The sequence below is a fragment of the Mus caroli genome, unplaced genomic scaffold (genome assembly GCF_978045245.1).
Source record: "Mus caroli unplaced genomic scaffold, Mus_caroli_1 scaffold_11, whole genome shotgun sequence".
Classification (NCBI taxonomy): Eukaryota; Metazoa; Chordata; class Mammalia; order Rodentia; family Muridae; genus Mus; species Mus caroli.
Window position 1 is genome coordinate 99,900,168 of NW_028227266.1, and position 26,261 is coordinate 99,926,428.

A 26,261-nucleotide genomic window follows, 5' to 3' on the forward strand; every position below is an offset into this window, starting at 1 on the left:
TATTAGTTCTTAAAGGTCTGGTAGAATTTTTCAGTGACTCCATCTGGTCTCTCTCTCTCTCTCTCTCTCTCTCTCTCTCTCTCTCTCTCTATATATATATATATATATATATATATATATATATATATATATAAAGTAAAAATTTCAAGTACATATTTTCAAAAACTAAATGTTTACTTGTGTGTGTCTGTATCGGGATATCTACATGTAAGTACAGGAGTCCACTAAAGTTAGAAACATTGGATCCTCTGGAGCTGGAGGTACAGGTAATTGTGAACTGCCTGACATGGGTCCTGAGATTTGAACCAGGTCTTCTGTGAGAACAGTATGTGTAATCTTAACTTCTGAGCCATCTCTAGCTGCAGTACTGGGCTACTTTTTGTTGGTGGTTGTATATTATCATTTTTAATTGATTCAATCTTGTTGTTTATCATAGATGTTTATATTTTGGTTTTTAAATAGGTAGTTTGCAAATATATATATATATATATATACATCCATCCATCCATCCATACACACATACATACATATATACATACACACATACATACACATATACATACACACATACACACATACATACACACACACTTATATTTACATACTTCTTTTAGATTTTCCTACTTAATGGAGTAGAAAAAAATCCTACATCTTTAAAAAGTATGCCTTTATAATTTTCTGAACCAATAGTATCTGTTATAATGTGTCACTTTTCATCTCTAATTTTGTTCTGGTTTTCTCTCTTTCTGTTGGTTAGGGTTTCTTCAATCAATATTGTTTTTCTTTCCAAAGAACCAATTCTTTGTTTCATCCATTTTCTGTATGTTTTCATGTCTTTGTCATTATTTCCTGCCCTAATCTTGATGTTTTATCTACTGCTTTTGGGTTTGGTTTGTTGTTGCTTTTTGAAGGTCTTAAGATTTTTTCTTTTTAATTTTAGGCACTTGGGACCATAAATGTCTGTTCTAGGACTAGTTTTTGCATCCCATGGGTTTGGTATGTTGTACTCTCATTTTCATCCATTTCTAGGGATGTTTTTGGTTTCCTTCTTCATTTTTTCAGTGATTCTCTTATCATCCAATAGGGTACTGTTTAATATTAGAAATTTTTGGTAGTTTCTCTTGCTTGAAAATAAAGATTTTCAGCTTTATTTAATTCTGGTTAAATAGAATATTAGAAGTTATTTCGATTTTCCAGTATCTATTGAGAATGCCTTATGTAGTAATATATATTCTGTAATTCTGGGATGGAATGTTTTATAGATATTTGTTAGGAACATTTAGTTTGTGATATCATTTGACTTTATCTAGTAATATTTGTTCTATCTCTGTATATTACCTTAAAATGTTTTTATTTTTATTTTATGTGTATGAGTGTTTTGCCTGTATGCATACACGTGCACCATTGTGTGTTTGGTGCCTTTGGAGGCTAGAAGGATGTCAGGTCCCCTGTAATTGTCATTAAGGATGGTTGTGACCCACCACATGGGTGCTGGGAACCAAATCTAGATCTACTGCAAGAGAATATTTTAAGTGCTGAGCGATCTCTTCTAAAACTCATATTTAATAATATATAAAACTGGGTACACCTGTGTTCAGTGCATATAATGTTTAGATTGTAATTTCTTCTTGATAAATTGTTCCCTTAACCAGTATCTACTAATCTTTATTTCTTCTGACTAGCTAGTGTTTGAGGTCTATTCTGTCAAACATTAGAATAGGTATATCTGCTTGTTTCCCAGTTTCCTTTGCTTGGAATACTTTTTTTCAACTGTTAATCCTAAAACAGTCTTTATTTTTGATAGTGAGGTGTGTTTCTTGGAGGCAATAAATAGATGGCTCTAGTGCTAGACCCAATTTGTTATTCTGTGTGTTCTGATTGAGAAATTGAAGCTATTAATATTCATAGTTAGCATGGAAAAGTGTGTATTAATCTCATTTGTTTTGTAGGTTTTGTAGCCTTTTCCTAATTATCTACTTTGTAGGTTTTTTTTTTTTTTTTTTTTTTTTTAACCCCTGTAGCTTCTCTGATGTGTTTATTATTCTCTTAAGTCTGAAGAATTCCTCCTAGTGTCCTCTGTAGGGCTGGCTTAGTTCTTCCTTTAGCCTACTTTTATCATTGAAGGTCATTTGCCATCAATCATGACAGATAGTTTTGCTGAGAACAATAGTCTGGGTTGGCAGTTGTGGTCTTTCAGAATTTGAAATACATCATTCAGAACTTCCTTGTTTATTGGGAAACCATTTGATATTCTGATGTGTCAGAAGCCATTTAGGATAGGCTAAGGCTAGCAGGTGGCCTTCCTGGAGGTGGCCTACTGTTTTTGCATGGTCTATGATGAGTGAACTCGATGGCAGGATTCCAAAGAGACTTCATCTCAGGATTGCTTCTTGTAGTGACTGCCTTCCCTGTCATTATTAAATTAATATAATAATCCCCAAGCATTATCCCACCCTACTGATCAGATTTCTTACAGATCAACATAAAGATGAACTTTCTTGAATTAATGGTGTTTAGGTAAATTACTGATTCTATAGAATTCCTGATTTGATTCAATAATTTTAAGAAGAAAGTTTTAAGAGATGGTCTTATTTTGCTAGAAAGATGTAATAAAGTTAGAATCAAGAATAGAATATGCCTCCTCTATATATAGTAAGTAAAGGCTGCCTAATAAATACAATGAGCTTTCATAATTACACTAAAAAGAGAAATAGTCTTGGAATCAATTTGTGTTCAAGGAAAAACATTTAGGTCCAAGGATACAGCCACAGATGTGCACTATGATAAGGCAAGGCCATGTAAAGACTGTTGCTTTGAATTTATATTGAACATATTAAAATGAAACACTACTTTGAAATTAATATCAGCATCCTTCTGTAACTCCCTTTTTATGTAACATTTTATCTCTGAGGTAACAGTCTAAAGAGGTTTTTGTCTAAGAAGGTGTAAAAAGGTAAGAGAAATGAAATAAAATTGTTGGTTGAATGGTTTGGCTTGGGGAGCTCTGGCCCATCCATCCATCCAAATGTGTATGTACATATATGTGTAGGAATATGTGTATGTATGTAAGCATGCATGAATACTTGTGGAGTGTATAAGACTTAACCACTTTGGTGATTAGGCCCTACAAAAATGTGACTGTGTCAATGTGTAAATGAGACTGTGAATGAAAATGTAAATGTATGTATGAATGTGTATGTGTCTGTGCATATCTGCCTGTATAAAGCATCTCAATTCTTTTTTTTTTCCTACCTCTCTGGTCCACAAAGAGTTAACCAGCCTAGCCAGAGAGGCTTCTGGCTTCCTGGACAGAGAAGGGAGTGACAGCAGTAAATTCTTTACTTAATTCCCCAATGCCAGGCAACAGGTGTTAATCACCCAAGACAGTGGTTTTTAACCATACATAGAATAAGCAAGGACATTTTTAGGATTTTTTCGAAGCTATCAGCAAACATTCTGTATTGTTAGAGAGCAGAAGGCCAGAGACCATCAGTCTTTAAAGCTACCTCTACGTCCAATTCTGTGTCCTGCTTCAAGCTATTCCAGACTGGGCTGGCTACTGGCACTGATGGGCCTGCCTTTCTATATGACGTGATGTCTCTCCATTCTGATACAGATTCTTTCTGTAGGCAATGCCCTTAAGGCTGGACTGCATGGCTATGCTTGGCTGTGTCCTCTGTTGTGTGGCAGTGGGGAGCAAATCTGGTTATGGGAGTTGAGTCATGCATTGACAAGTGAGTTAGGGAGAGTTAGAAGCAGTTAATCTGTGGTGTCTTATTCCGTTTTCCTCACTTAGATACGGCTTTTTCTTTTTTTTTCTTTCTTTTCTTTTTTTTCTAGACAGGATTTCTCTGTATATCCCTGGCTGTCCTTGAACTCAGAAATCCACCTGCCTTTGCCTCCCAAGTGCTGGGATTAAAGGCATGTGCCACCACTGCTCAGCTTTCATTTTTTGATACAGGGTCTCTCTATATAGTCCAGGCTGTCCTAGAGCTTGCTATATATATATAGACCAGGCTGGCCTCAAACTTAAAAGATCTTCCTGATTTTGCCTCCCAAGTGCTGGGATTAAAAGTGTGTGCTCCCCATCCCCCTTAAACTTGACTTCCAAGCCACCATCTTATCCAGACCCTCACTCTGTGCCTTTTAAAAAATTAAATATATAGTTTTATAGTGTCCAGTTTGTCCTTGAACTTGGTATCTGGCCAAGGGTGACCTTAAACTTGTGATACTCCTACCTAACCTCCTGAATGCATAATACATAATATATAAGAATGTATTAGGCCTGTTTTGTATAGTTAGGGATAGACCCTAGAGCTTTGTACGTGCTAAGCAAGTATTCTATAAACTGAGCTACATTCCTAGTCCCTAATTCCACTTTAAAAATAATTATGAGGATGTCTTTGTGTCTGAAGTATACTCCTTCTTTCAAATGTCCCATGTGTATCTGAGTTGCTTCTGAATGAAGTGCTGTGCAGATGTCTGTTAGATCGAGAAGGCTATAGTTCTGGCTAGTGCTTATGGTACCATCTACATTTCCTTGTTAAGCTTTGTGGTTGGTAGATCATTATGGATGGTAGGATATTGAAGTCTCCAACAGTAATTGTAAATTCATGTTTATTTCTGCAATTCTTTATTTTTCTTTCATATGCATTTTGGGAGCTATCTATCTATCTATCTATCTATCTATCTATCTATCTATCTATCTTTTTGTCCTATTTTGAAACAGGGTTCCTCTGTGTAGACCTGACTGTCCTGTAGACCAGGCTGGCTTCAAGCTTGTAGAGATCCAACTGTCTCTCCCTACCATGTGCTAGGATTAAAGCATGACTGGTTTACCTAATGCCATTAAAAATAAAAACAAAACAAACAAAACAAAAACTCTCAACCCCCTTTAACCTAGAAATTTAAAATGTATATCTCTTAAAAAAATAGTAGATATCCAAACTGTTCAACTATAACTATTTAAGAGAACGTTTAGTAGAAAATTTGGAGTATCACAATTAAGGTTTAATCTAATGTTGGGCACAGAAGTGTATGTGACACATCTTGTTGGGGAGTGAGATAGGCGGATGCCCAGGTCATCCTGGGTAAGAAAAAGATCTCTCTCTCTAAAAAAGAAGACATTAGTTTTATGATATATATATATATATATATTTCAACAGTTTTCTTCCTGTGTGTGAGAATTAGATGAGGGAGATGGTTCAGTTTATAAAGTGCAAGCCTGACTCTCAATAACCCATGAGAAAGGCCAGGCATGGTGGCCTGTGCTGTAACCCTAGTGCTGGGGATATGGAGACAGCGTCTCTGGAGCTCTCAGGTCAGCCAGGCCGGCTTAACTGACAGCCCCTATCTGAAACACAGGTCGCTGGCCCCTGAACCCTACCATTAGAGGCTGACCTCTGGCCTCATGTTCACACAGTTGTACCAAACACATATCTTTGTACCCACATGTATACATCAGAAATATTTACTTTCTTTATTCATATTCTCTAAGTTAGAGTACAAATCACTGTATTTAGAATGGCAGTTATTTTAAAATGCAGCTATCCTAAAATAGCTTATTTTCTATTTCAATTATTTATGAACATAACACTAAACATCTCAATAACTTATTTTATTTATTTATTTTTTTTGAGACAGGGTTTCTCTGTGTAGCCCTGGCTGTCCTGGAACTCACTCTGTAGACCAGGCTGGTCTTAAACTCAGAAATCCACCTGCCTCTGCCTCCCAAGTGCTGCAATTAAAGGTGTGTGCCATCACTGCCTGGCTTAAATTTTTAATTAACTTTGTGTTTGGATGATTTTTTAAAAAGATTTATTTATTTATTATATGTAAGTACATTGTACCTATCCTCAGACACACCAGAAGAGGGCGTCAGATGTCATATGGTGGTTGTGGGCTACTACCATGTGGTTGCTGGGATTGGAACTCTGGACCTCTGGAAGAGCAGTCAGTATTCTTACCTACTGAGCCATCTCTCCAGCCTGTGTTGGGATATTTTGCCTGTATGTATGTCTATGTGTGCCTGGTTCCTCAGAGAAGCTGCTCTCACAGTTCCTAACGCTGTGACTGTTAGCACAGTTCTTCATGTTGTGCTGACCACCAACCATAACATTATTTTGTTGCTACTTCATAACTATAATTTTTCTACTGTTATGAATTATAATGTAAATATCTCATATGCAGGATATCTGATATGCCCAAAGGTTGAGGCCACTGCTCTAGAGGCTGGAAGTTATAGCGAGCTGTGAACTTCCTTGTGGTTGCTGGGAATCAAATATTAGTCATCTGGAAGAGCAGCCAGTGCTCTTAACTGCTGAGCCATCTCTCCAGCCTTTTCAACAATTTTTGAACCCAAATCTACATCAAGAATGCCTCACTGGTATAGGACACTATTTTACAGGCAAGAGGGCCTTTTGAGAGGGACCTAGGTCTTTGGCCTAGTCAGGAGACAGTAGTGGAAAGAAATATGTAATTTCACATTACAAAATAAGGTATAATTGAGAGTGCCAAGGAATAGGATTGATAATTTCAACTGGGAGCATGAGGTTATGATCTTATATACCAGTCAGGCTGTTGCTTTTGCTGCTTCTTTGGTATGTTTACATGTATGTGTGTAGGTGAAAGTGCACATTTATATAAGCATGTAGAGGGCAGAGGTTGTTGTTAGGCTTCTTTCCCAAGTGCTCTCCACTTTATTTATTGAGGGGAAGTCTCTTGTTAAACATGTCTCACTGATTCAGCTAGTCTAGTTAGCCAGACTACTGCCCTAAGGATACTCTGTCTGAGTCTCCTGGACATTAGAATTACAGGTAGGGTCCTCAGGCCTTGGCTTTTATGTAGTGCTGGAGATCTGAACTCTGATCCTCAAGCTCGCATGGAATGAATGGCTTTATCCACCAAGCCATCTTTCTAGTCCCATAATTTGCTTTTCCTTCCTTCTTCAATTTACTACAGAACTAGTGCAGATTATAAAAGAACTAAAATCTGCAGAGTCTATCCCACACTCACTATAAACACCAGTTCTGTTTCTCACTCCTGGGAGGAGCAGGCCTCACTTTACCTTTATGTGTGCAACAGCCTTTCACTTCCCACCCCATGACCATGCATTCTGTGCCCCTCCTTTCCTAGACTGAGCTCCTCCAGGACAGACAGTCTGACACATCCTCCTGTGGCTAGCCTGGGTCAGTTTACAGTATACACTTGTTCTTTCCCAGCTTTGTGCATGTGTGAACATCTCGACAACAAAACTTTACCTGGTAGGGTTCCGTTTGTCTTCCTCAGAAATCAAAAACCAAACAAAATCTGCATAGCTCATTCTTCCCTCTTTTTGTACAGTTTTTCCTCTGAAGAAAACACATGGTTATAAAATTTTCTAAGCAATTAAGAAATAAAGTAACACTCTTTAGAAATTTACAAATTCAAAAAAAAAGGAAAATGATAGATTCCTCATGAGGCTGGATAGTTCAGAAAGTGCAACCCCTTTGCAGGCCTATCTCATTTTTAAAGGCCTACAAGGTGAAATTAGAAGACATTTGCCTAAATTAAGGAAAAAAAAACAAACAAACCATGTTGCTTTGACCTTAAAGCCTAAATACAGGCAGTATTCTACCACTGAGGTATATCCTTATCCTTCTTTTACTTTTATTATTTAACTAACTAGTTTTTGTGAGGCAGGACTCACTATGTAACCTTTGGTAGCTGGAACTCAATATACAGACCAGGCTGACCTTGAACTCACAGATCCACCTGCCTCTGTCTCCTAAGTGCTAGGAGTAAAGGCGTGTGCTACCATTTTGTTTTGTTCTTTTGTTTTTTTTTGTTTTTGTTTTTGTTTTTGAGATAGGTTTTCTCTGGGTAGCTCTGGCTGTCCTGGAACCCTCTCTGTAGAACAGTTTGGCCTGAACTAACAGAGATCTGTCTGCCTCTACTTCCTGAGTGCTGGGATTAAAGGCATGTGCCACCACCACCCAGCCATGTTGAATTAATATTATGGAATTAATGTCTTTTATTAAGGCACAACTGTATGGTTTTTAGATATAATAATAACTTAGTAGCCCTGCCAAATTATGCAGAAAGCTTTGCTAAAATGCAATAGTATAGTTCATTTTGAAACTCAAGTTGTTTTATTTTATTTTTCTATTAAAGTGTTTTGCTAGCCCACTAAATAAAATTCATAATTTAAATTTTCATACCTTGTTACTGCTCCAGAAAATATTCTTTCAATAATTCTATTTGATGAAGCTAAATATAAATAAGAAGTACAGTTAGTGAGAAATATTCCTAAAAAATTTGTTTTCATTTGCTAAAGCTAAAGCTAACCATAATAATCTTACACAGCAAGAGTATCAGTAATTAAGTTCTTTTCCCTTCTCTTCTTTCCTTCTTTCTTTCCCCTTCCTTTCCCTTTTCCTTTCCTTTCTTTCTTCCTTTGAGACCAGTTTTAGGTATCCCAGGATGAACTCTATCTTGCTATATAACTGAGAATGGCCTTGAACTTCTGATCCTCCTGCTACTAGTACTGGGATTATAGGTGTGCACCACTGCACACAGTCTATGTGGTACTGGGATTATAGGTGTGCACCACTGCACACAGTCTATGTGGTACTGGGATTATAGGTGTGCACCACTGCACACAGTCTATGTGGTACTGGGATTATAGGTGTGCACCACTGCACACAGTCTATGTGGTACTGGGATTATAGGTGTGCACCACTGCACACAGTCTATGTGGCACTGGGATTATAGGTGTGCACCACTGCACACAGTCTATGTGGTACTGGGATTATAGGTGTGCACCACTGCACACAGTCTATGTGGCACTGGGATTATAGGTGTGCACCACTGCACACAGTCTATGTGGTACTGGGATTATAGGTGTGCACCACTGCACACAGTCTATGTGGTACTGGGATTATAGGTGTGCACCACTGCACACAGTCTATGTGGTACTGGGATTATAGGTGTGCACCACTGCACACAGTTTATGTGGTACTGGGATTATAGGTGTGCACCACTGCACACAGTTTATGTGGTACTGGGATTATAGGTGTGCACCACTGCACACAGTCTATGTGGTACTGGGATTATAGGTGTGCACCACTGCACACAGTCTATGTGGTACTGGGATTATAGGTGTGCACCACTGCACACAGTCTATGTGGTACTGGGATTATAGGTGTGCACCACTGCACACAGTCTATGTGGTACTGGGATTATAGGTGTGCACCACTGCACACAGTCTATGTGGCACTGGGAATCAAACCTAGGCCTGTATGTGCTAAGCCAAGCACATCCTCAACCCCTAAGTTCTTTAAAGTTAGTATATTAAAATGTATTCACTGAAAACACCATAACCTTTATGTATTGTATTATGACCCATCCATCTACCATTACTACTCTATAACTCCAAGTGTCCTTTATCCTGTCTCTCTCCCAACTGTAGTGTCCTTTTCATCCCCCTGCCTCTCGACTCCAGTTAGTACTCCTCATACGCACATGTGTGTGGGACATCCCCTGGGGCATGGGTAAGCTACCACTGGCAAAAACCTACAGGAAAGTGAGTCTTCCTCCCTCAGTAATGACCAATCACCAGAATCTCCTCTGTCAAGGGTGGGACCTTGGGGGCCCTACCCCCATTTGTGCAGAAATTTTGTCTGCCCAGATTCTAAATTTTTATTACACATAATTTATATTTTTTAGAAGAATAAAGTAAGTTTAAACTATTAACCACTAATTAAAAAAAAAACATCAGGCCAATGATTGTCCCTGACATCTGTGTAGTTATTTACGGTGTTCAGTTCTAAGTTAATTCTGAGCATCCTGCCAACTAAGACAAAAACACAGAATTTGTATTGACTTTGTTGTCCAATAAAACATGACAAATTTTCTTCTAAAACAAGACAATTTTTATCCTAGTATTAAATTCAAGGGAAACTGATTGCTTCATTTTACATTGTTACAGGAAGTGCACAAAGTGAAATGGAAAATGCTTCCAAGCAGCTTTAGAAAAGATACCAAGACATACCATAAACATACTTTTCTTATATTCCCATTCTATAAGAGATACACATTTAAAAGAAACTCCATCAATGAATACTTCTTTGTTGTTATCGGTTCTACAGGGCAACTGAACATGCTATGCAGCCAACCTATTACTGAGCTACATCCCCAGGAACAATTATATCTTCAAATAGTATGTTGGGTTTTGATGACAGACCCTAGAAAATATATAGCAGGATACTTTTTAAAATTCAAAATAGCCAAAAGGAGAGGGGAGGGGAGCGGGAGGAAGGGAAGACATGAGAGAAGGGAGGAAGGGAATCTCTAGAGGCCCCAGACAATGAATGGAATACACACTAAAATTCAGAACTACCAAGGAGTTCAGTAGAGGGCTGCAGCTCCCAGCATCTGTTCTGCTTAGAGTTAGGGATAGTCAACATAAGGATAAGTCAATTTGGGTAGGAAAATTAGAACCACAGGTGTAGTCTCTGTATTTTGTTGATTTTTGATTTATTGAATAAATATTTTGTACTAGAGAGAAATAGTATATAGAAAACAGCAGAAATATTAAAATCTAATGCTAACATTTTTAAAGCCAATTTAATTTTATTTTCTGTGTATGACTATTTTCCCTGCATGTATGTTCATGCATCACATGAGTGTCTGTTGCCCATGGAGGCCAAAAGAGGACATCAGGTCCCTTGGCACTGGTGTTATAGACATTTGTGAACTGCTATCTAGGTGGTGGGAAAGGAGCCTGGTGTTCTACAAAAGCAGTAAGTCCTCTTAACTGCTGAGCCAGCACTCATGCACCCTTAATGTCTTTTTAAAAAGGTTGTTTTAGCTTTGGAAGGTTTAAACTAAAGATTGGTCTGAAGCTGAATTAGGTAAGTGGACAAAAATGTAGATTTTGAGTGTCCCCTTCATCATGTCATTAACACTGACCCAATTAGTAAATACAATATTTAGAAACTTGATGGCAATAACAATAGGAGAGGGGGCTTTCGAGCCATAGGTTATGCAAGATCTCTAGAAGCTGGCTCTCAAACATGGTTAACAGGGAAATGCATCCCTAACAAAGCTGATCAGAGACGCTAATGAATGTGGTGTTATGTGTTATTGATGACAGAAAGATTATGACTGTTTGAAGGACGAAGGCAACAGCATTACCTTGTTTATCCACTATGTCCATCTGAGTATTTATTTGGTCATGATTTCTGTTTGGCACCCAAGAATTTAACAGAGAACTGTTGGTTTCCCTACCCTCCCTTCACAGATAGGGTCTATGTTGCCCAGGCTGGGTTCCAAATACTGCTTTACAGAAGTCCTCTTGTCTTAGCTTCTTCAGGATCTGAGACTATAGGCCTGGGCTGCTCTTGTTGGCTCAAAATCAAACTACATCAGGCCAGACTAGACTAGACCAGACCAGACCAGACCAGACCAGACCAGACCAAACCAAACCAAACCAAACCAAACCAAACCAAACCAAACCAAACCTCAGTTTCTTAAATGTGCAAAGCTCTATGAAACTTGATGATCAGATAAAACTAACTATACAGGGTAGAGTGCAACTTAATGGTAGAGCTTTTGTCGAGCATGTATGAGGCTCGAGGCTTAATCCCCAGTACTGCAAAAACCAATCATTCATGAAAGGGGCTTGTCACATCCCACATTCTAAATGACAGAAACAGAATTTACACATTAAAGATTTGTTCTCTACTATCTCTAAAATAACAAAGCCTGACTCAAAAACTGCTCAGAAGATATTTAAAGATAGGATATTTATTATAAGGATAATCTTATGAGAGAATGAATCAATATACCTTGGTACTTAGTTAAGAATATTACATATGGGGGTTGAGAGACGGCTCAGCGGTTAAGAGCACTGACTGCTTTTCCAGAGGTCCTGAGTTCAATTCCCAGCAACCACATGGTGGCTTACAACCATCTGTAATGGGATCCAATGTCCTCTTCTCGTGGGTCTGAAGACAGCTAAAGTGTACTCATATGTATTATATAATAATATATAAATATTATATAATAATAAATAACAATAAGTAACTTTAAAAAAAGATTGTTAAATATCAGGGGCCAACAAGAGGGCTCAGTGGGTAACTCTTTTCTAACAAAGGAAAGAAAGTGAAATTTCTCTGTAGAGAAAATATCTTTCTGGAGTTAAAAAAGTAAGCTTAAAAAAAAAAAAAGATTTACTTTGTGTGACTGTCCAAGCATATGAGGCCAGAGAGGTTATAAAGTCCTCTGGGACCAGGGTTAGAGGAGGTTGGGAGCTATGTGATGAGGCTGTTGGGACCCAAACTCTAGAAGAATAGCAAGTGCTCTTAACCACTGAGACATCGCTCTAGCCCCCTAAAAGCAATTTTTATAAAGAGTCCTTAAAATCTGAGGCAGGACAGCTTGGTTTACATATTGAGTTCCAGGCCAGCCAAGGGAACATAGTGAGGCCATAGAAGGAGTTGGGGTGGGGGGTGGGGGGAGTTCATTTTTAGCATTAACATTAATTTTTACTTAACAGTAAGAATACTGTTGCTGGGCGTGGTGGCGCACGCCTTTAATCCTAGCACTCAGGATGCAGAGGCAGGCAGATTTCTGAGTTTGAGGCCAGCCTGGTCTACAAAGTGAGTTCCAGGACAGCCAGGGCTATACAGAGAAACCCTGTCTCGAAAAACCATTAAAAAAAAAAAAAAAGAAAAGAATACTGTTAAATAAGAAAGTTTTCAAATAGACTTGCATCTAACTATCAGTATATAATTATGATGCGTACAACTACAAAGACTTCCCAGTTTTAAAGCTGTGGTTATTTACTTAGCTCCAAACTCCTTCTCTGGTCTCTAAGTTTAAAATATTATCTTTGGCTAGGCATGGTGGCACATACCTTTAACCCCAACACTGGAGAGAAGCACAGGCAGGCAGTTCTCTATGAGAATGAGGCCAGCCTGGTTTACAGAGTAAACAAACAAAAAAACTTTGTACATTCTCATTTAAATATTATTGGCCTTATAATGAGACTTGAAGAATTTAAGAAAGGGCATTTCTCATAACAAGGGTAGACAATTTATACAACTTTAGAAATAGGTTTACTTTAGCATCTAGAATCACTTACCCTGGTCATTGTATCGAGACAGATCAGCTTGGCTGATGTACAGGTCATGATCACCATCTAGTTCCCAGAATTTACAATAAATGACATAGAAATGTTCATAAGAGAAGTAATCTGTGATTTGGTTTATATCTTCTTCTTCCTCCAAAAGGGCCAGAGTCTGAAATGGTATGAATAAAGGAATTATTATTATTATTTATTTATTTATTTTGGTTTTTCGAGACAGGGTTTCTCTGTATAGCCCTTGCTGTCCTGGAACTCACTTTGTAGACCAGGCTGGCCTCGAACTCAGAAATCTGCCTGCCTCTGCCTCTGAGTGCTGGGATTAAAGGTGTACGCCACCATGCCCAGCCCAAGAATTAATTTTTAAATGATGTTCAACTAGTTTTGGTTATTATAGTCTCAAAAGTTTCTGTTCATTAACTTAAAATTTCGATTTTGGTACCAAGCCAGGAACTCTGTGTGTGTGTGTGTGTGTGTGTGTGTGTGTGTTTGTGTGGTCTGAGACAGGGTTTCTCTGGCTGTCCTGGAACTTGTTTTGTAGACTAAGCTGGCCTCAAACTTGGAGATCCACCTACCTATGCATCCTGAGTGCTAGGATTAAAGGTGTGCACCACCACTGCCTGGCCAAATGAGTAATTTTTTAATAACTAGTCCTCTACTATTCACGTTCATAAACTAAGATTCCTTAATTTTTCAAAATTATATGAGCAATATTAAGAAGAATGTGGATATACATATAATGTTTGGCTTTGTAATGGAATCAAGTTTATCATAAGCATTATTTATGTATACAATTGAGGTTGCATATGGTGGCTTGAAATAGAAGGCAGTGGGTGGAGCTAAGGACTCTGAGCTAGTCTCTGTCTCAGTTTGTACCACTAGGAGATTCCAGGAATAATGCCTTTTGTATCCATAATTCTGTAGTTACCAAAATTATCATTTAAGTGGGTAGAAAAATGAAAACATTTTTATAAATGAAAGAAACTTTAAGAAAAATTAATAGAAAAATGTCAGGAATAAATATAAATGAGCTAAATCTCCTTATTAAAATATTTTTGATCAAATATAAAAAAATCCCTCAAAACAGATAAATATATATATTGTCTATAAGAGATATGTCTAATGGGGCTGGTGAGGTGGCTTAACAGTAAAGGTGCTTGCTACTAAGCATAATGAATTGAGTTTGATACCAGGGGCCATACTGAAGGAAAGAACAGATTCTTGACTTCTGACCTTTACCTGATCACTCATACCACACAAATGTAATAAAAATTTAAAAAGAAAATGTCCAAAATTAGAGGCCCATAAAAGACAAGTATAAATAAAAAGAAAAATAGCTAACAATACTAACTGGAAATAAAGTGGGATACAAGGCAGAAAACACAGAGGACAAAGAGTATGAACTTGTAATAGAAATGCATTGCTTTGATTGTGGTGGTCTCAACAGTGCCAATGGAAGTGGCACCATTAGGAGGTGTTGCCTTCTTGGAATAGGTGTAGCCTTGTTGGAGGAAGTGTGCCACTGTGTAGATGGGCTTTGAGGGCTCTGAGTGTTCAAACTCCACCCAGGGCAGAAAAGACCCTCCTCCTGGCTGCCTGCAGAAGACAGTCTTCCCCTCCTTTTGCTTCCATTGAATCAAGATGTAGAACTTTCAGCTTCTTCTCTAGCACTATGTCTGCCTCAACTGCTGCCTTGATTCCCACCATGATGATAATGGACTGAACCTCTTAAACTGTAAGCCATCCCCAATTAATACTGTCCTTTGTAAGAGTTGCCTTGGTCACAGTGTCTCTTCACAGCAATGCAACCCTAACTAAGACACTGATAAATTATTTTTTAAAATGTTTCCAATAGAAAAAAATGTTTACAATAGGAAGTGATTTTGTAAATTGAAAAAAAATCATTAAATTATATAAACTGTTTAATGGAAGGTTATTAAGTAAGCAAAATTAAGTTATAGTCTTCATAACACAAAGGAAACACATGGTATAAGTGTACATTAACTTCTGCTGTTTGTTGCCATCCTGCCCTGCTTGGGTCCTCTCACAGCAAGAGAATGAAGAAAGGACAAATAGACAAACAGGCATGCATACAGGAAAGCTGGGATCTGGTGGGGTTCTCTAGAACTACCCTGGCACCTCAGTTTGTTTATCAGTTACAGCACAGGGTGGTAGTAGGGATTTAAGCTGGTCTCAGCAGGAAGTCTTTGTAGGTGAGCTATACCAGGCTGTAAACATCCAGGAGGAAGAAGTCACAGTTGCTAGTTCTTGCAGACACAGATTAATCATCCATAAATACTCATACTTTGACTCAAGAAAAGCTTTGCCATCTTTCTTTACCCTAGTCCATATGGGTAAAGAGTCGGCCAATTTCTTATGGGCTGTCTGTTCTTGATTCCTCCATTAGGCTCTGCCCATGTCATAATACCCATCCACTCAGGATTTACTCACTTAGGGCTTCCTCTGCTCCCAAGTTAGTGAATATGTAAGAGAAAGGATGAATTGGATTTTAAGAGTTAATTTAACAGCATCTATTAAAGTATCATTTAATCCAGGATTTTTTTCTTTTAGTAGTCTATTCTAGAGAAATTGTTATTCATATACTCAGAAGAGTATGGTTCAAGGATGGTCCCTACATTATTGTAATAGAAAAAAAATATAAAAATGCCCTAAGCCTCAATAGAGGAATAATCAATTACAGCATAGACATGCAATCAATCATGCAGAATAGATGGACAGAAATAGAAGGAATCCTGAGACATTTTCAAGAGAAAAGAAAACCCGCCAAATTTATAAAGTAGTACGTATCTCCCACATACTTTAAAAAAAGGCCCCATAGAGCCAGTAGGATGGCTTAAGAGGGTAAAGATTCCTTCTGCCAAGCCGGATTCCCTCAATTTGATACCTAAGACCCAACTCAGGCAACTCGTTTTTCTGACAATAGCATTTGTATGCTACCCCCACTCCAAATGAATAAATGAATGAAAATATCCTTCTATATAGCATTCTCACAAAACAAAACAATATACTATATAGATAAAATAAGGCCACAGGGGTGGTTCAGTGGTTAAGTGCATTGCCTAGTTTTTTCAGAAGACCCAGGTTCAATTTCTAGCACTCACATGGTGGCTCACAACTCTCTGTAATTTTAGTCCCAGGGGACCTGACACTCTCTTATGGCTTCTGAGTGCACCAAGCATACATGTAGTATACATATATATACTTGCAAACAAAACTCTTACATACATAGATAAATGAATACAATTTAAAATAAGAATACAGATAGGTAAGTTCTCTATGGGGAGTGCATGAAATGCTGGGTGGATAAACAGTGATGGTTAACCCCCAGGACAGGGTTTCTTTGTGTAGTCATGGCTGTCTTGGAAATCATTCTGTAGACCACACTGGCCTCGAACTCACAGAGATCTATTTGCCTTCCTCTGCCTCCCTATTGCTGATATTAAAGGTGTGTGTTACTACCACATGGCATAAACAGTGTTTTTTGATAGTTTTTTACTCTAAATATATTAATAGAACTAGACTATTTTGAGCATTTGTTCATAGACTCAGAAGAAGACTAAGGAGATGGGTAAGAAAAAGAAAGAAAGAAAAAGAAAAAGAGGAGAGGAAAATAAATCACTCCGTAGAAAGAGAACATTTGACTTCTACTCTGAGTTCTGCAGCCTGCTAGGTGTGTGTTTCTGTGCAAGTTACTCAACAATACCTGAGTCTCAGAAGATTTTATTAAAGTAGTAATAAAAGGTTAGAGGCTCCAGCGAAGGCACAAGGGTAAAGAGCATTTGCTGCTCTTGCAGGGGACCTGGGTTCAGTTCTCAGTATCCACATAATGGCTCACAATCATTCAGAACCCAGTTCTATCTGCTCCAACACCCTCTTCTGACCTCCTTGGGAACAGTCACACGTATAGTACATATACATACATGCCTTAAAAATGTGAGAAATCATAATTTTTGTTATTAAGGAAATTACTGTTTTCTTAACCCACTTTTTAATACCAACTGTGAGCCCAGGCAGACATCAGATGTTCAATGACTACAAACAGACTGTTCATTTTAGAGCAGTGCTTCCTAATGCTGCAATCCCTTAATACAGTTCCTCATATTGTGGTAATCCTCAAATATTACTTTCATTGCTACTTTATAACTAAATTTTGTTACTGTTATGAATTGTAACATAAATATCTGATATGCAGGGTTGTTTAATCTTCAAAGGAGTTGTGACTCACAGGTTCAGAATTTTTGTTACAGAGTAACAAAATATTTATTTCTCCATTATGGTTTGCTAATTTTCCAAGTCTTCAATACCTTGTCTATGTAACGTGAAGATAAAGATAGGAAGGATACAGAGCAAGAAGGTACTATTATTAGTAAAGGTTTGTTTAGTATGATCCATTTAAAATACTTTTTTTTTCAAGTGTGAATCATTCTATTTTCTTTATATATTACTTCGGTAAAAGGCTCCCACTAGTGGTCAATAGTTTTTTGTTTGATAAGATAACTGAATAAAATGTATTACTTCTAGCAAAGCAGAGTCATTACTGAATCAAGTCTATAGACTTCCATTTCTTTGGCAAGCCCACTTTTCCAACCTGTTACTATCACTGGAGCCCTGGCCACTTCCACTAGTTGGAAATTCTTGAACAGGAGGGACATTTCTGTTTCTGGCTCTGGCTTGTGCTGTTGCTGCTTCCTGGAAGTCCCCTTCCTATTGAGAGTTTATCTTGCTAAACTCCTGATATTCTCCAAGATGAAAATCATATGTCAATCCTTCTGAACTTCTTCTGCATCTTTTATGTACATCTATCAATTCAGGTGTAGATGTGCATTTCTGTTTTATTTTTATTTTAACAGCCTTTTCCCCACATGAGTAACTGATAAGTGCTTATAGCCTGGAAGAAGTAATACTTAGAACTTTGCAGTAGAGTAAGAAAAGTAAGTAAAATTATTAAATTGGCCCTTATATATCTTCATATGAGAGGCATACTTGCAAAAAGTTGCTTTTCCTTATCTCCGTCGAAGTAATTTTTCCACTCCAAGATCTGTTGACTGTGTAGAATATTCTCTGAACAACCTAGTTTCAAAAGGAAAACAAAATCAATTAAAAGACAAGTTCAGATCTCTAATGCCCTACTGAAGGCCAGATTATGAATATCTGTAGAACTAATGTAAGCAACTACTTTTGATGTTAATTGCAATTTTGAATAAAAAATGAAACTATGTGTTTTAGCCCCACATATATAGTATAAATTTGCCTCTGTAAGAGAAAAAAAATTCCATTCATGTTTTCATTTCCTAACCACTTGTATCACTCCCACTGTGTCTCAATTACACAGGGACACCTTATTCAAGTAGTGCTCACTGGACTATGTATGTTTGGTAAAGTAACGAGGTAGGGGGATTCTACTTGTGTTGGCTTAATAATCGGAAAGTCAGAGGATGGCTGTTAAACTGGTCTGAGTCAAAAGAGCATTATTTTTCTTATTAAAGTTGTATTTGGGGCTTAGCTTAGCTCTTTCTCTGCAACCCTCTCACCCTTTCCTCCTGTCCCTATTCCTTTCTGTCAGAGGATGACCCAGGAACAGTTTCTACCAGGGACCCCACAGTCATCACACTTGCCCAGGATCCAGAGAAGGCAACAGTAGCCAAAGAACATAACATTCACCCAACAAAGATAAGACCAAATATTGGTACCAAGAAACTTTTCAAACAAATGTTTGAAGACTAGATGAGTAGATCCCAACACAAGAAGCAAGCAGGCACAACACTTTAATATCTAACAAAGTAGACGTCAAATAAAACTGATCAGAAGAGAAAGGAAACTACACGCTCATTACAGGAAAAAATCAAGAGGACGCTGACATTCTAGACATTTCTGTGCCAACCACAGGACCCAACTTCATAAAAGAAACACTAAAAGTCACATATTCATCTTTATAATAGTGGGCGAAGTCAATACCCAACTCTTGCCAGCAAAGGTCATCCACACACAAACTAAACAGAAATAAATACTGGAGCTAAATAATGTCATAAATCAAAGGGATATTGTAGACAGTTCCTGAATATTTCACCCAAACACAAAAGAATATACTTTCTTCTCAATAGCTTATAGAACTTTCTCCAAAATTAATCACATACTTAGATACGAAGCAAGTCTCAACAGATATAAGAAAACTGAAGTAACATCCAGCCTTCTACTTGACCACCATGGATTAAAGCTGGATATCAACAAAAGAAATGTACGAAGTAGGCTGGGCGTGGTGGCACACGCCTTTAATTCCGGTACTTGGGAGGCAGAGGCAGGGGGATTTCTGAGTTTGAAGCCAGTCTGCTCTATAGAGTGAGTTCCAGGACAACCAGGGCTATACAGAGAAACAAAACAAAACAAAAAACCAAAAAAAAAAAAAAAAACCAAAACTAAACAAAAAAGAAATGTACTAAGTGCTTACATTAAAAAAAGAAAACCTGGAGAGATCTAATCTTAGTAATTCAGTGACACAGTGAAACCCTAGAGCAACAAGAAGAAACAGTACTGTAAAAAGAGTAGATGGTAAGAAATAACCAAATTCAGGAATGAAATCAATGTAATAAAACAAATAAAGATACAAATTAATGAAACAAAGAGTTGGTTATTTAAGAAAAAAAAATCAACAAATGGAAAAAGCCTTAGCCAAAGTAACTAAAAGACTGAGGGAGAATATCCAAATTAATAAAATTAAGAATGAAAAAGGTGGACATTAGAACAGACACTGAAGAAGTTCAGAGAATCATAAGGATAAAGTTTACAGATCTATACTGCACCAAATCAAGAAACGTAAAAGTATCAATACCAAGTAAGCAATTTAAAGAGACCTATAATTCCATGTTCTCTTGAGAAATTAAAGACTTTTAACCGGTGGCAGAAGTGGGGAAGCGAAGTCCAGGGCCAGGTTGATTCAGCATAGAATTCTGTGAGACTTCAAAGAAGAATTAACAGTAATATTCCTCATTCTGCAAAATAGACATTGGGAGAACACATTACAACTCTGCTTATAAGGCTACTCTGACCCTGATACCTAAACCATACAAAGAGCCAAAAAAGTTATATAGATCAATATCCCTTATGAATGTTGATGAAAAGATTCTAAATCAAATACTTGCAATTTAAATCCAAGAACACACCAAAATTAGTTTCCACCATGATCCAGTTGGCTTCATTCCAGAGATACAGGAATGGTTCAACATATGTAAATCAGTACACAAAACCCACCAGACAGATTGAAAGATAAATAACCACATGGTTATTTCATTAGATGCTGAAAAGAAATACAACATTCCTTCATGATAAAAGTCCTGGAGAGCCTAGGAATACAAGAGACAGATGTAATAAAGGCAACACTACAGCCAACATCAACCTAAATAAACTCAAATAAACTCCATTAAAACCAAGAGCAAGACAAGGATATTCACTCTATTCAATATAGTACTTAGCTAGAACAGTAGACAGCTAAATAAAGGGAATGCAAATAGGAAAGGAAGAAAGCAAAATATCTTTAGTTGCAGATGACATATATAAAAAAGATCCTCAAACTCCACTAGGAGACTTCTAAATTTCATAAACACTTCCAGCAAAGTAGCAGGATACAAAACTGACACACACAAAAAATCAGTAGCCTTTCTATATAAAGTGAACATTTGAAAGAGAAATCAACTATCTTTTATAATAGCCTACATTTGTTTTGATAACTCTAATTAAGCAAGTTAGACTTAAGTAATAACATCTTTAAGCCATTGACAAAATAAACTGAAGAGACCAGAAGATGGAAAAATCTCCCATGCTCATGGATTGGTAGGATTATTATTGAAAAATGGTCATTTTATCAAAAGCATTCTACAGATTCAATCCCCATCAAAATTCCAACAAAATTCTTCACAGAAATTTGTTTAAACTTCATGTAGAAAGATTAAAAATCCAGGATAGCTAAAACAAATCTGAATAATAAAAAAATTTCTGTTTCAGATTCCAATTCATTCTACAGAACTATACTAATAAACAACATGGTATTGTCCATAAAAACAGACATGTTGATCAATGGACTCGAAGATCCAGACTCACTTTTGATTTTGATCTGATTTTGACAAAAAGGCAAAAAATACACACTGGAAAAAAAAAGACATTTTCAACAATTGGTGTTGGGTAAACTGGATGGTTGCATGTGGAAGAATAAATCTGATCCATATTTATCATCCTGTACAAATTTTGATTTAAAGATCAAGGGCCTCATCATAAGACCAGATATCCTGAATCTGATAAAATAAAACTGGGGCATATACTTGAACCAATTGTCACAGGAAAGAACTTAAGACACTGATAGCACAGGCACGGAGATCAGAAATAATAAAAGGGACCACATGACGCTAAAAAGCTTGTGTATGGCAAAGGGCATTGTCATTTGGGGAAAACAGCATCCTTCAAAGTGGGAAAAGATCTTTACCAATTATACATCTGATAGAGGATTAATATCTAAAATAACCAAAATTACAGAACAAGAAAGCAACCCAAATAAAAAAATGTGGTACAGAACTAAGCAGAGAATTCTCAAAAGAGGAAACACAGTTGTTGAGGAACATCTAAAGATATGTTCAACATTTTCAGCCATCAGAGTAATGCAAATTAAGCCTGCTTAGAGACTTCATCTTACCACAGTCAGAATGGCCACGATCAATGAAACTCAAAACAACACATGTTGGCAGGGATGTAGGGAGGGAACATCCATCCATTGCTGGTGGGAGTACAAGCTAGTAAAGCCACCATGGAAATCAGTGTGGCAGTTTCTCAGGAAGCTGGGATCCTTCTACCTCAATATCCAGCCCCACTAGGCATGGCATCATTTACATCCCACTACAGAGACACCTGCTCATCCATGTTCACTGTTGCTCTAGTCAGACTAGCCAGAAATTGAAAACAGTCAACAAGCTCATCAACCGATAGTGAGTAATGGAAATGTGCTACATTTACACAATGCAATACTATTTAGCTGTTAAAATTAAGTTAGGAAATTATCAGATAAGTGGATGGAGCTAGAAAAAAAAAAATCCCCAAGTGAGGTAACTCAGATTCAAAGAGACAAATATTGTATGTTTTCTCTTATATGTAGATGTTAGCTTTTAAACCTTCAATATGTGTGCTGCAATCTGAAAAACTACAAAGGTATTGAATAAAGGACTAGCAGGAAAGAAGGGTTCTCCAAAGGAAGGAGAAATAAGATATATTGGTATGCAAAGACAAAGGAGAAAGTAGAAATAGGAAAATTAAATAGAAAGAGGGATGGTAAAGGAGGGAGTACAGGGAGGTCCAACTAACTAACTAACACTAAAGGACATTTAAAAACTATATGGCAACATACTACTGTAGAAATATTCTAAAATATATACATATATGACATCAATACCCTGACTAGACACCTTATGTTACCAAGTTAAATAAACTGCCAGTACTAGAACTGAGTTACATTTTGTTGAGTCTTTGGTCCTGTGGAAATCCCCAAATATCCCAGGATATTGTCAAGGTTATTCTGCACAGCCTAATAGCCCGATTGCTGACGACAATACTTACACATGCTATCAAGCACAGAAATGTAAAGCTGGTGTTAACTAGAAGCTTCACTCCTGCTGACTAGAATTCATGGTATTGGAATGTAATCTGCAAGCTACCAGAGACGGGTAATCATCAGTATTTTCTAGCTACAAATCCTGGTCACCTGTAACAGTAGCTTGCTTGCAAGATATACTAGTACAATAATGGCACAAATGGTATAGGGGCAACCAAGTACTTTTTAAAAAAGATTGGTCAAAAGGCCCACTGCATGGGCTGAAACTCATACCTGACGGCACACACATGCCCCGCACAAGTGTGGAGGTCAGAGGATAACTTTTGTTATTTGGCTAGCTCCACCTAGTTAGTCCAGAAGTTCAACTAAGGTTATCAGGCTTAGTGGTAGGTACCTTTAATGGCTGAACCATCTTGCTGGCCTGGCCCTCAAAGACAGTATCAATATACACATACAATTTTTATTGTTCAGTATCACTAGAGTTTTATATAAATTTATTTCTTGATTTAGACTATAAGCTTAATTTAAAGTATGTTAAAGTATGTATATTATTTATGGAAGCAAAATATTATAAAACCTTGATCTGCATTAGTTTTCTCTCCTTTCTCCTTTTTAAAAATTATATTTGTGTGTAGATGTGAATATATGCACCTACATATAAGTGGGTGCTCATGGAATTCAGAAGAGGGCAGTGGATTCCCCTGGAGCTGGAGTCACAGGTAGTTGTGAGCTGCCCACATGGGTCCTGGGACCAAACTCTGGTCCTTTGGAAGAACAGTACATGCTCTTAACTATGGAGATATTTTTCTATCCGTCTTTCTACCTTTTGGCAGAATTTTAAATTTTTAGGAATTTAAAAGTTTTATGTGATAAAGAGATGACTCGGTGATTAAGAACACTTGCAGTGGACCTAAGTTTGGTTCTCAGCACCCACAAGATGGCTCACAACCATCTGATCCTGGGAATCTGATATCCTCTCCTGATCTCTGTGACACTAGGCATACATGTAGTACATATACATATACGTAGGCAAAGCAGTCACATATCTAAAATTAAAAAAGAAACACATAAGTATGTTAGGTGTGTTCTGTTGTAAGTCTTTGCTAAGCTGCTTTGTTTGCAGTGTAAAATAACACACTTGTGTCTTCCATCTCCCCAGTTGTCACATTCTGAGGCTCAACTCCATAGCAGATGTATTGTCTCTTCATCACTGAGGTAGGGCTACCATCTAGTGGTGAAAGCATGTAGCAGCTGGCTCTCCAATTTGCTTGCTGTTTTAACAACTTTGTCACAATTTTGAAATACAAAAAAATAGCAAGAATCATTCTTTACTACTAGTGAGAAAAATAAAACTGACAGTCTTTCACCAAGACCTCTAGTCAGGTTGACAGACAAGTTGAATCATGTGTCAGTTCCCTTTGTATATATGAAGATGGAAACTAATTCACGACACAGGCTGCCAGGATAGGAAATGCTTGGCTCTAATACATGCTATTTTTGAAAGTAGATGAAATAAGGAGAGGAATTAACAAAGAATCCTCACTATAGGTGATGAGTTCAGATAAACATAGTTAAGCAGTGGAAGTCTGGCTCATCTGCCTGGAAAGTCATACTGAGTGGATCACCAATTCATTCTTTGACCGTCAGAGCTCTGAAATTTCTTCTCAGTCTTTCTAAATAATTTGGACAACTACACAATGTTTCTAAAAATTGATTTCTTTCTATGTCGAGAGAAAAGGGGAACAAGCTTAAAGCTCTCTCTATGGTGAGAAGAAGCTACTGCACAGCTCAGTAATTTTAGCTTACAGTGATAGATTCAGGCCAAGTGAGAACCGAGTAAACCACTGAGACACCATCTGTGTGAGCCCCAGAATAGCTTCCCTGCCAGTGCCAGGGCCACGGAGAACTCTTTGAAGGCCCATTGCTCACTGTAAAAACGTAAATGGGCCACCTCCCTTTTCAAGGCTGGCATATGTTGGCATACTTAAGCAGAGCATTTAGTCACTAACAATCTCTTGGCCCAACATGTAAAGCTGTAATTCAAAGGCTATAATTTGTTGGTATTCATATTTTTATTTCCATTCATTGCCAACATAACTTGTCTTTTTAGTCAGTAACCTTTTTAGGAAATAAGGAACATGGGCTGACTTTTGCAGTACTTTCTTACCTAGCTGATGTTCTTTCTAGTCTTAAAAACACTGACAAAATTGTTACCAAAACAGGATGTATATTCTTTTATCACAGAGCTTTATGATTTATTACTTATGATCTTCACTGTTTTTGCTATGAGTAAGATGTTTCTTTAGTTTGGTCACTTTCATGCCCAAGTATGCGATTAGTCAATTTCCTACTAGAGAGTATGTTGCAATTATTCTAGAAGAACCTCACTTGTGCAAACTTAACACTAAAGTTTCAGCAACTTCATGCTATGATTTGGCTAGATTTCCTAATAAAAGGGCTTTGGAAAGAACAGGCAACCAATACAAAGTTCTGTTTTCATATACTCATTGTTAGACTTTTGCTTTGACTTGTTTTGTGGCTCTAGGACACTTTGCATGCCAGACAAGTGCTCACCACTGAACCACACACATCTCCAGCCCTTTATTGTTATAATGATGGTCTAAAATGTCCACAGTACAGTTATTTTGATATCTCAGTATGTACAGAGTCATATCAAGTACTTCCAAGTAACTCTTGATACTTTTTATGACGCTATTTTACTGTTACAAATATTTTTCAGTTTAGTGCTTACTTCTGAGTAATAGAATCATTTTTCTACATTGAAGACAAAGTATATATTAACATAAAAGTATGCATTTCATACCTCTAAGCAATAATATGCAAATACCATGAAAATGACGACAGCAGAGATAGTAAATTATATTCTCTGAGTGACTAGTATAGTTCTTACCTTTTCTTTTTTTATTTTTTATTTGTATAGTTTTTCCTTTGTCCAACAATTATTAAGCTAGTGGAATTTCCTAAAAAGTGGGATAAAAAATCATAAATTTTGTAGACACTAGTTGCGGAACACCATAGACTGCTATAGGCTCAGCCATGTCAAAAAATAGCAAACTAGAAAGAATGAAGAACACTTATCTCTTTACTTTTCTGTTCATTAACATTTTTTCTGTGAATAAATTCTAAATAAAGGGCTGGTGAGATGGCTCAGTGGGTAAGAGCACCCGACTGCTCTTCCGAAGGTCCAGAGTTCAAATCCCAGCAACCACATGGTGGCTCACAACCATCCATAACGAGATCTGGCGCCCTCTTCTGGAGTGTCTGAAGACAGCTACAGTGTACTTACATATAATAAATAAATAAATCTTTAAAAAAAAATTCTAAATAAAACATCATTTTTTTTTTCTTTTGACAGGGCCTTGATCCATGGTCCAGGCTGGTTCCAAACTTCAGATTCTTTTGCTTCAGCCTCTGAAATACTTGTGATTATAAGAAAACACTGAAAAACTTAAAATATGCTGCTAATGTGCCCTACACTTACAGAACAGCCAATGACCAAAACTCAGT

General features: G+C 37.3%; 1 protein-coding gene across 2 annotated transcripts in view; it reads right to left on the reverse strand.

Annotated features, from left to right (window-relative positions):
• The window catches only part of Ppp2r3a (protein phosphatase 2 regulatory subunit B''alpha), a 133,097-nt gene that overhangs the window by 25,501 nt on the left and 81,335 nt on the right, over positions 1–26,261 (reverse strand). For both annotated transcript variants that reach the window (XM_021171945.3, XM_021171946.3), the window contains 4 exons: positions 18,131–18,217; positions 13,127–13,283; positions 8,199–8,247; positions 7,260–7,349 (listed from right to left, as the gene is read on the reverse strand). In XM_021171945.3, the coding sequence (XP_021027604.1) occupies positions 7,260–7,349; positions 8,199–8,247; positions 13,127–13,283; positions 18,131–18,217 (383 nt within the window). The remainder of the gene's footprint in view (positions 1–7,259; positions 7,350–8,198; positions 8,248–13,126; positions 13,284–18,130; positions 18,218–26,261) is intronic.